The 13520-nt window shown below is 42.6% G+C and overlaps 1 protein-coding gene across 1 annotated transcript in view; it reads right to left on the bottom strand.

The window, feature by feature from the left end:
- CALCOCO2 (calcium binding and coiled-coil domain 2) overlaps positions 1-13520 on the bottom strand; it is a 199930-nt gene that overhangs the window by 53955 nt on the left and 132455 nt on the right. The window contains exons 18-20 of the mRNA XM_088442773.1: positions 13032-13130; positions 4314-4379; positions 3561-3659 (exon numbers count right to left, since the gene is read on the bottom strand). Coding sequence (XP_088298899.1) covers positions 3561-3659; positions 4314-4379; positions 13032-13130 — 264 coding nt within the window. The remainder of the gene's footprint in view (positions 1-3560; positions 3660-4313; positions 4380-13031; positions 13131-13520) is intronic.

Here is a 13520-nt window from a genome sequence, read left to right as displayed (position 1 = left end):
GATATGTATCGGGAGAGTCTGCCACATATATAGCAGCCGAGGTAGAATGTTCATTTTAATTGAAGCCATACGTCCTATCCAAGAGATTAGAGATCTATTCCATGTATGAAGGTCGGACTTAATGGAGGCAAATAGTCTAGGAAAATTGGCTGCGTATAAGGAGGAATACGTCTTAGTTAAATAAACCCCTAAATATTTTATCTTATCCGTTTGCCAGCAGACAGGGAATGCAGCTTGAAGAATGCGAAGGTCAGCAGGGGGGGTCTGTAAGTCTAAAATCTCCGTCTTATCTGTATTAATTTTAAAATTAGAGAATGTGCTATATTTATCTATCTCGAAAAAAAGATTTGGGAGGGATGAATGGGGGTCAGTTAAAGTTAGAATCACATCATCAGCGTATAAAGCGATCTTGTGGTCAGTATTACCAACTCGAATACCAGAGATATTCGAACTCAATCTAATCTTTGAGGCTAGGGGTTCCATCACCAACGCAAATATAAGAGGGGATAGGGGGCAACCCTGACGGGTGCCGTTATAGATGGAAAAAGGGTCGGAAGATAGGCCATTAACTAAAACGGAAGCTGATGGATTATGATATAATGAGAGTAATCCATTAAAGAACGCACCTGAGAACCCCATGTTAAGCAAAGTTTGCTGAATAAAGGGCCAAGCCACACGGTCGAAGGCCTTCTCAGCATCGAGAGCCACCACCAGGGTCGGGTCTGATCTGCCCTGAGCAATTTGTATTAGATCGATCAGACGTCTCGTATTGTCTGAGGCCTGTCTATTGGAGATAAAGCCCACCTGGTCCGAATGAACCAGATGGGGTAAAATTGGGGCTAACCGATTAGCTAGGATCTTAGCCAATAACTTCAAGTCTACATTCAGAAGTGAGATTGGTCTATAATTTTTCAACTCCAGGGGGTCTCGATCAGGCTTAGGAATGACAACTATATTGGCCCTGGTGGTGGCCGCATCAAGGATTTATCCTCCAACAAAGAATTAAAGAGTAGCTTAAGCATAGGAAGTAGGATTATAGTAAATTTTCTATAATAGAGAGCGGAAAATCCATCAGGACCAGGGGCAGCTGACCTACGTAGATGCTTTATAGCTGCTATAATCTCCTCTTCAGTGATAGGGGCATTAAGTAAGGTAATATGTGATTCAGAGAGTTTAGGTAATTGACAAGATTCCAAATATTGGCGTATTCCATTAAGAGTGTGGGGGGTATTTATGTCTACAGGTGGGAGGTTATATAAAGATGAATAGTATTCCCGAAATAGATTAGCCATAGCCTTGGGGTCATGAATTAGTGAGCCATTCGAGTCTCTTAAGGAGATAATCCTGTTACGAGTACGCTTAGCTCTTAGTTGGCGGGCCAATAGTGTGTCTGCCTTATTAGATTTCTCATAAAATCTCTGGCGTGTCCACAATAAGGCATTCGCCGCTTTTTTAGAAAGAATCTGGGATAGCTGACCCTTTACAGATAAAATTTTTAGATACGTGCGTTTTTTGGGAAAACGTTGATGGAGCTGCGTGAGGGAGGATAATAAAGATTCCAGTTCATTTATACGCGTGAGTTCCGCCTTCTCTGAGCAGAAGATAGGATGATGAAAAAACCTCGCAGTGTGGACTTATGAGCTTCCCAAAGTATTGAGGGGGAGATATCCGGAGTGAGATTAGTGGCGTAAAAATCTTTTAAAGCAGATGTAATTTGTGCTATATGAGCCTGTTTCATTAATAAAGACTCATTTAAGCGCCAACAACGGGTCGAGGGTGTCGGGCTTGTAACCAAAAGCTCCATCTCGATAGCTAAATGATCTGACCAAGGGATAGGTAAGGTCTGTGCCCCCAAGAGCCTTTGGGTGGATGCCCGGTCAACTAAAAAGTAATCGATTCATGTATGAATATTATGTGGCGGGGAATAATGTGTATAACCTCTAGCTGAGGGATAAAGAGTTCTCCATGCGTCATAAAGATCGTTAAGTGACATGTGAGAATGAAGTCATTTGGGAAGTTTAGATTGAGTGGAATAGATTGAGACGGGACGAGATCTGTCTAGAATGTGATTTGAAATGGTGTTAAGATCCCCCCCAATAATAATGAGGCCCTGTGGGAGTTGGGATATATGATTGAAGAGGCTAGTAAATAGGGATGCCTGCTGCATTGCCGGGGCATATACCGATGCTAAAACAATCGGTGAGTTACTATACGTCCCTGATATGATGATATACCGGCCCTGGTCATCAGATATCACTTTGTCTATAATGATAGGGAAGTCCCTATGTAGCATAATTGCCGTGCCTCTACGCTTAGCTGACATATTCGAATAGTAAACCTGTGAGTATATTTTGCTTGCTAGAGATGGATGAGGGGCTTTAAGATGCGTCTCCTGCAAGAAAACAACATCTGGTCTACGACGATGGAAAAACTGGATGGCCATGGCCCTTTTAGTGGGGGAATTTAACCCGTTGACATTTAACGTAAGAACCTTTAACTTCATGGTGGATATGTATCTAGATAATTGCGTAGTTTATGAATTGGACATATTGACTGGTTAGAGATCCAGGGAAAAAAAGAGGACAGATTAGGGGAGAAAGGAAAGAGATCAGGAACTACCAAGGTAGTAGAAAAGAAAAGACCTTGACCAACACAAAGGACATGCCTAAATTTGAAAGAGAAGGCATTACAAATACCTTCCCTTTGGCGGGGGGCATGACAGAGAAAGAAAATAAAAAGTAGAAGAACTAAAGATATATAGTACATGTATACTAGGACAGTATAGAAGCTGTGACCACTTGTCCAGAGAAAGTGATAGAGGTAACAGACAAAAGGAAAATACTGTAGACATCGTGAGCGAAAAATACACAATCTGCATTTTTAATGTGGATGCGATAAGTCATTTTAGAGTAAATTCGAATCATGAAAATTATTATTTTCATGGAAATTTACAATAATGCTCTTGCAGGGAGACTGGCTCAGATAGGAGTCTGTCCCATCGAAGAGCTGGGAGCAGAGGGATAGCGATAGCTTAAGCTATCACTCTGCTCCACGGGTCAGGTCCTCGACGCACACATTGCCCGATACAGAATGCCATCTTTGCATTCCGGAGCTTGGTAAATCCGACTACAGTTGGAAATGGAAATGAAGGGACCACGGTAGATATCTCGCAAATATTAATTGATAAATAGGCCCCTTATTCTTGCTCAGCTATTGTGTATTTAGAATTTCAAATGTCACTCACTTTTTGCGACTTTTATCTGTACAAAAAAGAAAAAGTAACCAAGTCTTAACTAGAAAAGTAGCAGAGATATATAATAAGCTTACATACCCTTGACTGCTGCAGTAAATCTAATATATATTCTCAATAAACAGGCACACATGAGAGTGAAACCTATTATTTCAATAGGAACAAGTAATTACTACCTCAGTAATGTCACTAGTTCTGAATAAATAGGCTAAATATTGGTTCATCTGACAAAATGGCTGCCTATGCTGAGTGTAAGGGATAGGTGCACTTGAAGCTCTATCAGACCCATCAGTGCTAAGCATAAGTTTACCTGCTGTCGAGCCAGCTTTTGCTCCAGGACGGACATCTTCTCTTCAGTGGATTTGAGCTGTTCCCGCAATTCTTTCTCTGTGTCCAGCACTGTTTTATTCTGAGTGAATTGTAGAGTTAAATGAAATAAGTAAATAAATTTGGCATCAGAAGATACTTTACATCACATAAAAATAGGTTTGACCCTAAGAAAAATGTCACCTCTGTACCATCTTGAAATCATGTTACCCTATACTCATCAATGGAGGACCTGCACAGTCGGCAAAGCTTTGCCTTATCCATGGTAGGTCAGGCTACTCTGCACCGCACATTCGCTTTTCACTATGGCCCTTTGCTGGCAGTATTAGGCTGCCGGTGAGGGAGAAAAAGCAATTGCACAGGTGCTGGGTTTTTGCAGAGCCTGCAAAACGATTACATGTCCAAATTTGTATCGATTCAATAAGCGGCAAATACAAATGGTAAATTAGCATCTACTCTTGATAAATACTGTATGCCCCTAACTGAGAAAAGGGGATTTCAAAATATGGACTTCCCCTTTATTTTCATCTTGGTGGAACATACTGAAAGGCTGTTCCTGCTTACATTAATACATAAAGATATACAGTTAGATAACCTCAATGTAGAGTCTCTGTTTAATGAACATTTATAGTAAGATCATTTTTAAAATAAAGCATATGTACAAAGGTGGTTTATTTTCAGTTTAATTTTAATTATGCTTAATTTAATGTAGACCCAAGTTATGGCACTCTCTTACCTGTCTCAATGATTCATGTAACTTTTCATTCTGCTTCTGCTCATTCTCTAGTGTCCTCATCTGCACCTTTTGTGCCAAAGAGATCATTGTTATCACAGTCACACTGTAGTGTGATATTTTTGCCTAAATTTGCATTGTGAATTTATGAAATATCACAGGAAGTTATCAAAAATCCCTTGCAGGGACAGAGCTTGCAATAAAGCTCTGTCCCTGCGAATCCTCTCCGCAATCTTCTCACTGTATTTTTCGCAAAAAATACAGAGAGAAAGTGTGCAGGCCGACTCAACCCGAGCATGCGATCGCCTCCGCGCGGATACCGCAACCATCCCCGCCCCCCCCCATGTCACTGCACCCATCCCCCCCCCCCCCCTTCCAGCTGACTTACACTTACCTCGGTGGTCGGTGCATGGTGCTCTATGCAGCAGCTGACCAGGGTCACAGTGCAGGAGCCCGGAGACCAGCTGACTGGAGCCCCAGAGGATCTCACTAGAGCACCAATCTCCAGTCCCTGGATGCAGGTAAGAGTTTTTCTTTTTAACAATTTTTTTTTACAGTGATCAGCTTGTGGTCTATTTAGGGTATGTAGTTATGACCATGGCCGCCGGTCTCAATACTGTCAGTGTAATCCCAATGCCGGAACTCAGACAGAATGCCAGACCGAACGTCCAACGCCGAGGGTAAGTATTCACGTAGCCGGGGATGGGGGGGTTAGGTTTAGGAACCCCCCAGGGGGACTTAGGGTTAGGCTAGGGGTAGGGGGGGTTAGGTTTAGGCACTAAGGGAGGAGGTTAGGGTTAGGTGCCGCCCACGGGAATGTTAGGTTTAGGGTGTGGGGAGGGGCGGTTAGGTTTAGGCACTAACGGGGGGGAGGTTAGGGTTAGGCATTAAGGGGGGAGGTTAGGGTTAGGAATCCCTAAAGATGGGTTATGGTTAGGGGGGGGGAGAGGGTTAAGAATAGTAAACTTACCGCCGCTGTCAGGATCTCCTCCATCAGGATGCCGGTGTCGGGATTTGAACCGCCGGGCTCACGTCCGGCGGTCAAACATACTGAATCCCAATTTAGACTACAAAGCCGGATTAAGGGGGAGCACAGGGAGCAATTACGCCGGGGCCCCATTCTCTCGGGGGCCCCCTGACCGAAGCTGCTCTCCCCAGCTGTAGCTGCTTCCCTCCCATGACGGGGCCAGTCCAGTGATTGTAACTGGTCCTGGCCTGTGCCTGCGCCACTGCAGGAATCAGCAGGACGCAGGCATTGACTACAGGGGCCGGAATTGACCGTCTGGAACAATAAAGTTTTTTTTCTCTGCATTGCGCGAGTGACGGCATTACGTCAGCGAGATGAACAAGAACAGATGACTCAGGAGTCTGCTGTTGCCAACACAGCAATGAGGAGGACTCTGGAGGACCAAGTAGAAGATTTATCATCCAGGTAAGTGAGGAAGGGGAGGGGGGGAAATTGTTTGAGGCTATAGAGACACAGGAGGGAGGGCTGAGGCTATTGGGAGACACTGGGGTTGAGCTGAGGGCTATAGACAGACATGGGGGCAGGGTTGAAGTTGCTGCAGAGACATGGTGTGAACTGAGGGTTGGGTCTAGAAGGAGAAGCTTCACAGTGGGGGCTGTGTGAGGAGGGTAGTGAGCTATGAGTGGGGGCTGTGTAAGGAGGGCAGTAAACTGGGAGGGAGGAGCAGTATGGGCTGTGATTGAGGGCAGTGATAGCTATAGGTGGGGACAGTGTGGGCTGTAATTAGGGGCAGTGATAGCTATAGGTGGGGGCAGTGTGGGCTGTGATTAGGGGCAGTGATAGCAATAGGTGGGGGCAGTGTGGGCTGTGATTGAGGGCAGTGATAGCTATAGGTGGGGACAGTGTGGGCTGTGATTAGGGGCAGTGATAGCAATAGGTGGGGGAAGTGTGGGCTGTGATTGAGGGCAGTGATAGCTATAGGTGTGGGCTGTGATTGGGGGCAGTGATGGCTATAAATTGGGGCAGTATGTCTGTGGGCTGGGATTGGGTGGTATAATATGTACAGCAGAAGGGGCACTCCTGTGTGGCGTAATGTGTATAGGGGTCTTTATATGGCATAATGTGTAAAAGGGACACTACTGTGTGGCATAATGTGTATAAGGGTCTCTGTGTGACGTAACATGTATAAGGTGTACTACTGTGTGGCATTATATGTATAAAGGGTTCTACTGTGAAGCGTAACATGTATAAAGGTGTTTGGGATACTACTGTGCTGCGTATTGTGAATAACGGACACTAACGTGCATTGCAATGTGAACCGGTACTGTTGTGTGGCGCGTGCCTTCGCTGCACGCTATCCCTGTTTAAAATATAAGGGGGGGTATCACTGCTCTTTTTGGCACAGGACACCAAAATGCCTAGCTAAAGTCGCCTTCCAACATTTCTGCTCCCTCGATGGGATGAGCAGCATAAATATAGCTGATGACATAGAAATTGAGGATGCCACCAATGAAGTGCAAGAGGATGTGGGGGATATTTGTGTAGCTGACTCCGATCGCTAATGAGGATGTTGAGGATGTTGTTTGTGTAAGTCAGGCACCAGTGGAAGCAGCTTTTGGCCAGGATAAGAGGAAGGCCATTGTCATGCCTGGGCATGGGACCAACAAATGCACCTCTTATGTGTGGAATTATTTTTACCCAAATCCTGACAACAATTGGCAAGCCATCTGTAGCATTTGTAAAACCATGATAAGCAGAGGTAGGGACGTTAACCATCTAGGAACCTCCTTCCTGTTACGTCATTTGCAGCAAATTCATGAAAAGTGTTTGACAGCATCAGAAACTGGTGCTAAAATAATAGCAACAAGCAGTCCAGCATCAGCTAGCTCCCTTCTCTCAAGTTCAGCTAGATTCCAGCACCTGCAGTCTCTACCGCCAACACCTTCATCATCAATATCCACAGTAATAATAGGAGGTAGTCTGCATTGAATTTGTTAAGGCTAGTTTGACTCCTTCCCTATCAGGATTCCTCAGAAGAATCCTTCAGCGCTAGGACTGCTGCTGCTGCTGAAGATGGAACATCATCTCAGAAGCGGACCAAGAAGACTACTATTTTAAACAAAAAACAACTGACTGTGAAACAATCCTTTGCAAGGAAAAGCAAGTATGACAGCTCTCGCCCAGTTGCAAAATTGAATATTGAAAACCATATTGTAAGCTGGTCAAAATTAGCTGGAAATGATTGGAAATGAATGTTATTGAGGTTAATAATACTCTAGGAACAAAAAAAAAGCAAAAATTATGTGATTCTAGATTTTTTTTGCCAATTTTTGGGAAAAAAATCCAAAACCAAAACCATTCACGGCGGTTTGGCAAAATCAAAATCGCCCGACGAAATAGAACCAAAACCAGCAAAAATGGTCCGGCGCACATCTCTAATTGGAATTCAACTTATTGGATTCTTGAAAACTCAGGCATACTTTTTCATGACTTACATCTCCATTGCTTTAATTCCCTAATCTCTTAGGGGCATATTTAGCACAATCTGCATTTTTTTTTTTTTGAGAAATATTTTTATTGAATCATTTTTCATATTCCATTTAAAATAGTAACATTACCATAATTGACACAGAAAATAAAATAATATAATCACAGAAAAAACTCTGTGAACTACAATAACATTAGAATTAATAAACATATATCACAAGATATATCACAAAAAAGGAATATATTGTATATAGATACAGAAACATATATGTAAAAATTGAATACAAAAATGCAAAAGAATAGGTTATACAGAATAGTAAAAAGTGGGAATAAGAGAAGGGAAGAGGGAGGGGGGGTACCAATCAATTAGAGAGCAAAATCGCTGAGACAAATTATGTCCAAATAAGACAAAACTAAATCGTTGTCAGGGGTGGTTCAGCTGAAAAATTTGCGGTCCATGGGGACCATGTTTTAATAAAGTGATCTGGAGTGTCATGTAGGACAGCTGTAATTCGTTCCATTTTATAGGTGTGCCATATGGCGTTAATAGTAGCTAAAACAGAAGGGGGAGTGGATGACTTCCAAAGGGAGGCAATCGTACATTTAGCTGCATTCAATATATGTTTGATTAATTTCAGTTCGGCTCGTGTGGTATTCGGAATAGGCCGAGAAAGGAGGGTGTATAAAGGAGTATTTGGGACTTGAATATCAACTACATCCTTAATCAATTTATGTATATCCACCCAATACCTCTGAATACTAGAACAGGACCACCAGACATGCAGCATGGATCCCACCTGGCCACAGAGCCTCCAGCACAAATTAGAGGAAGAGGGGTAAATAGCATGAAGTCGAGTGGGGACCAGGTACCACCTATAGTAAACTTTGTAGGAATTTTCCTGTATGCGGACTGAAATAGAGCTCTTTGCAATCTCATTCCTTATATCTGACCATTCCTAAGGTGTTAATATCTCGCCCGCCTCTCTCTCTTAGGCCTCATGGGCTTCATTTACGGGTTGATTATGTTGGATTAATGATTGATAAATTGTGGAAATAAGACCCTTAGTTGAGTGAGGGTGTAAACAGAGTGATTCAAGTGTAGTTTTATCAGCTATTATAGAGGCTTGCGTCTGGGAGTGAAAAAAATGGCGTAATTGAAGGTACTGGAAAAAAACGTTATTGGGTAGGGAGAATTGAGATTGCAATTCAACAAATCACGGGAAAGTCTGTAAGGGAGCTAAATCAAATAAAAATAAGATATCAGATTTAGTCCATTGGCGAAAGGATTTATGTTGTGTACCTGGGACAAATTCAGGATTGTTCCATAGAGGGACCATTAAGGGATGAGATGAGCGAATATTATAGAGATGGGAGCATTGGTTCCAAATCGAAATCGTAAAGCGAACAGTGGAAAGTATGTTTAGCTTAGGTGATCGTGAAAGGGCAGGGCACCAAAGGAAAGAATAGGGAGAATAAACAGATAATGCTCCGGCTTCGATAGATGTCCAAACTCTCTGGCTAGGCGGAGCGTGCCAGAGAACACACGGGACTAAGTGGGTTGCCCGATAATATTTGATTAGATCAGGAATACCCAGCCCTCCCTCACTACGAGGTCTTTGTAACATGCGCATCTTTACTCTGGGTCGTCTCCTAGCCCATATATAATGTGAGATCTCTACTTGAATATTTTTCAGGATTGTGATTGGGATATGTATCGGGAGAGTCTGCCACATATATAGCAGCCGAGGTAGAATGTTCATTTTAATTGAAGCCATACGTCCTATCCAAGAGATTAGAGATCTATTCCATGTATGAAGGTCGGACTTAATGGAGGCAAATAGTCTAGGAAAATTGGCTGCGTATAAGGAGGAATACGTCTTAGTTAAATAAACCCCTAAATATTTTATCTTATCCGTTTGCCAGCAGACAGGGAATGCAGCTTGAAGAATGCGAAGGTCAGCAGGGGGGGTCTGTAAGTCTAAAATCTCCGTCTTATCTGTATTAATTTTAAAATTAGAGAATGTGCTATATTTATCTATCTCGAAAAAAAGATTTGGGAGGGATGAATGGGGGTCAGTTAAAGTTAGAATCACATCATCAGCGTATAAAGCGATCTTGTGGTCAGTATTACCAACTCGAATACCAGAGATATTCGAACTCAATCTAATCTTTGAGGCTAGGGGTTCCATCACCAACGCAAATATAAGAGGGGATAGGGGGCAACCCTGACGGGTGCCGTTATAGATGGAAAAAGGGTCGGAAGATAGGCCATTAACTAAAACGGAAGCTGATGGATTATGATATAATGAGAGTAATCCATTAAAGAACGCACCCGAGAACCCCATGTTAAGCAAAGTTTGCTGAATAAAGGGCCAAGCCACACGGTCGAAGGCCTTCTCAGCATCGAGAGCCACCACCAGGGTCGGGTCTGATCTGCCCTGAGCAATTTGTATTAGATCGATCAGACGTCTCGTATTGTCTGAGGCCTGTCTATTGGAGATAAAGCCCACCTGGTCCGAATGAACCAGATGGGGTAAAATTGGGGCTAACCGATTAGCTAGGATCTTAGCCAATAACTTCAAGTCTACATTCAGAAGTGAGATTGGTCTATAATTTTTCAACTCCAGGGGGTCTCGATCAGGCTTAGGAATGACAACTATATTGGCCCTGGTGGTGGCCGCATCAAGGATTTATCCTCCAACAAAGAATTAAAGAGTAGCTTAAGCATAGAAAGTAGGATTATAGTAAATTTTCTATAATAGAGAGCGGAAAATCCATCAGGACCAGGGGCAGCTGACCTACGTAGATGCTTTATAGCTGCTATAATCTCCTCTTCAGTGATAGGGGCATTAAGTAAGGTAATATGTGATTCAGAGAGTTTAGGTAATTGACAAGATTCCAAATATTGGCGTATTCCATTAAGAGTGTGGGGGGTATTTATGTCTACAGGTGGGAGGTTATATAAAGATGAATAGTATTCCCGAAATAGATTAGCCATAGCCTTGGGGTCATGAATTAGTGAGCCATTCGAGTCTCTTAAGGAGATAATCCTGTTACGAGTACGCTTAGCTCTTAGTTGGCGGGCCAATAGTGTGTCTGCCTTATTAGATTTCTCATAAAATCTCTGGCGTGTCCACAATAAGGCATTCACCGCTTTTTTAGAAAGAATCTGGGATAGCTGACCCTTTACAGATAAAATTTTTTAGATACGTGCGTTTTTTGGGAAAACGTTGATGGAGCTGCGTGAGGGAGGATAATAAAGATTCCAGTTCATTTATACGCGTGAGTTCCGCCTTCTCTGAGCAGAAGATAGGATGATGAAAAAACCTCGCAGTGTGGACTTATGAGCTTCCCAAAGTATTGAGGGGGAGATATCCGGAGTGAGATTAGTGGCGTAAAAATCTTTTAAAGCAGATGTAATTTGTGCTATATGAGCCTGTTTCATTAATAAAGACTCATTTAAGCGCCAACAACGGGTCGAGGGTGTCGGGCTTGTAACCAAAAGCTCCATCTCGATAGCTAAATGATCTGACCAAGGGATAGGTAAGGTCTGTGCCCCCAAGAGCCTTTGGGTGGATGCCCGGTCAACTAAAAAGTAATCGATTCGTGTATGAATATTATGTGGCGGGGAATAATGTGTATAACCTCTAGCTGAGGGATAAAGAGTTCTCCATGCGTCATAAAGATCGTTAAGTGACATGTGAGAATGAAGTCATTTGGGAAGTTTAGATTGAGTGGAATAGATTGAGACGGGACGAGATCTGTCTAGAATGTGATTTGAAATGGTGTTAAGATCCCCCCCAATAATAATGAGGCCCTGTGGGAGTTGGGATATATGATTGAAGAGGCTAGTAAATAGGGATGCCTGCTGCATTGCCGGGGCATATACCGATGCTAAAACAATCGGTGAGTTACTATACGTCCCTGATATGATGATATACCGGCCCTGGTCATCAGATATCACTTTGTCTATAATGATAGGGAAGTCCCTATGTAGCATAATTGCCGTGCCTCTACGCTTAGCTGACATATTCGAATAGTAAACCTGTGAGTATATTTTGCTTGCTAGAGATGGATGAGGGGCTTTAAGATGCGTCTCCTGCAAGAAAACAACATCTGGTCTACGACGATGGAAAAACTGGATGGCCATGGCCCTTTTAGTGGGGGAATTTAACCCGTTGACATTTAACGTAAGAACCTTTAACTTCATGGTGGATATGTATCTAGATAATTGCGTAGTTTATGAATTGGACATATTGACTGGTTAGAGATCCAGGGAAAAAAAGAGGACAGATTAGGGGAGAAAGGAAAGAGATCAGGAACTACCAAGGTAGTAGAAAAGAAAAGACCTTGACCAACACAAAGGACATGCCTAAATTTGAAAGAGAAGGCATTACAAATACCTTCCCTTTGGCGGGGGGCATGACAGAGAAAGAAAATAAAAAGTAGAAGAACTAAAGATATATAGTACATGTATACTAGGACAGTATAGAAGCTGTGACCACTTGTCCAGAGAAAGTGATAGAGGTAACAGACAAAAGGAAAATACTGTAGACATCGTGAGCGAAAAATACACAATCTGCATTTTTAATGTGGATGCGATAAGTCATTTTAGAGTAAATTCGAATCATGAAAATTATTATTTTCATGGAAATTTACAATAATGCTCTTGCAGGGAGACTGGCTCAGATAGGAGTCTGTCCCATCGAAGAGCTGGGAGCAGAGGGATAGCGATAGCTTAAGCTATCACTCTGCTCCACGGGTCAGGTCCTCGACGCACACATTGCCCGATACAGAATGCCATCTTTGCATTCCGGAGCTTGGTAAATCCGACTACAGTTGGAAATGGAAATGAAGGGACCACGGTAGATATCTCGCAAATATTAATTGATAAATAGGCCCCTTATTCTTGCTCAGCTATTGTGTATTTAGAATTTCAAATGTCACTCACTTTTTGCGACTTTTATCTGTACAAAAAAGAAAAAGTAACCAAGTCTTAACTAGAAAAGTAGCAGAGATATATAATAAGCTTACATACCCTTGACTGCTGCAGTAAATCTAATATATATTCTCAATAAACAGGCACACATGAGAGTGAAACCTATTATTTCAATAGGAACAAGTAATTACTACCTCAGTAATGTCACTAGTTCTGAATAAATAGGCTAAATATTGGTTCATCTGACAAAATGGCTGCCAATGCTGAGTGTAAGGGATAGGTGCACTTGAAGCTCTATCAGACCCATCAGTGCTAAGCATAAGTTTACCTGCTGTCGAGCCAGCTTTTGCTCCAGGACGGACATCTTCTCTTCAGTGGATTTGAGCTGTTCCCGCAATTCTTTCTCTGTGTCCAGCACTGTTTTATTCTGAGTGAATTGTAGAGTTAAATGAAATAAGTAAATAAATTTGGCATCAGAAGATACTTTACATCACATAAAAATAGGTTTGACCCTAAGAAAAATGTCACCTCTGTACCATCTTGAAATCATGTTACCCTATACTCATCAATGGAGGACCTGCACAGTCGGCAAAGCTTTGCCTTATCCATGGTAGGTCAGGCTACTCTGCACCGCACATTCGCTTTTCACTATGGCCCTTTGCTGGCAGTATTAGGCTGCCGGTGAGGGAGAAAAAGCAATTGCACAGGTGCTGGGTTTTTGCAGAGCCTGCAAAACGATTACATGTCCAAATTTGTATCGATTCAATAAGCGGCAAATACAAATGGTAAATTAGCATCTACTCTTGATAAATACTGT

The sequence above is a fragment of the Taudactylus pleione genome, unplaced genomic scaffold, assembly GCF_031769625.1.
Source record: "Taudactylus pleione unplaced genomic scaffold, aTauple2 ptg000317l, whole genome shotgun sequence".
NCBI classification, from domain to species: domain Eukaryota; kingdom Metazoa; phylum Chordata; class Amphibia; order Anura; family Myobatrachidae; genus Taudactylus; species Taudactylus pleione.
This window is presented reverse-complemented; position numbering and strand designations above follow the sequence as displayed.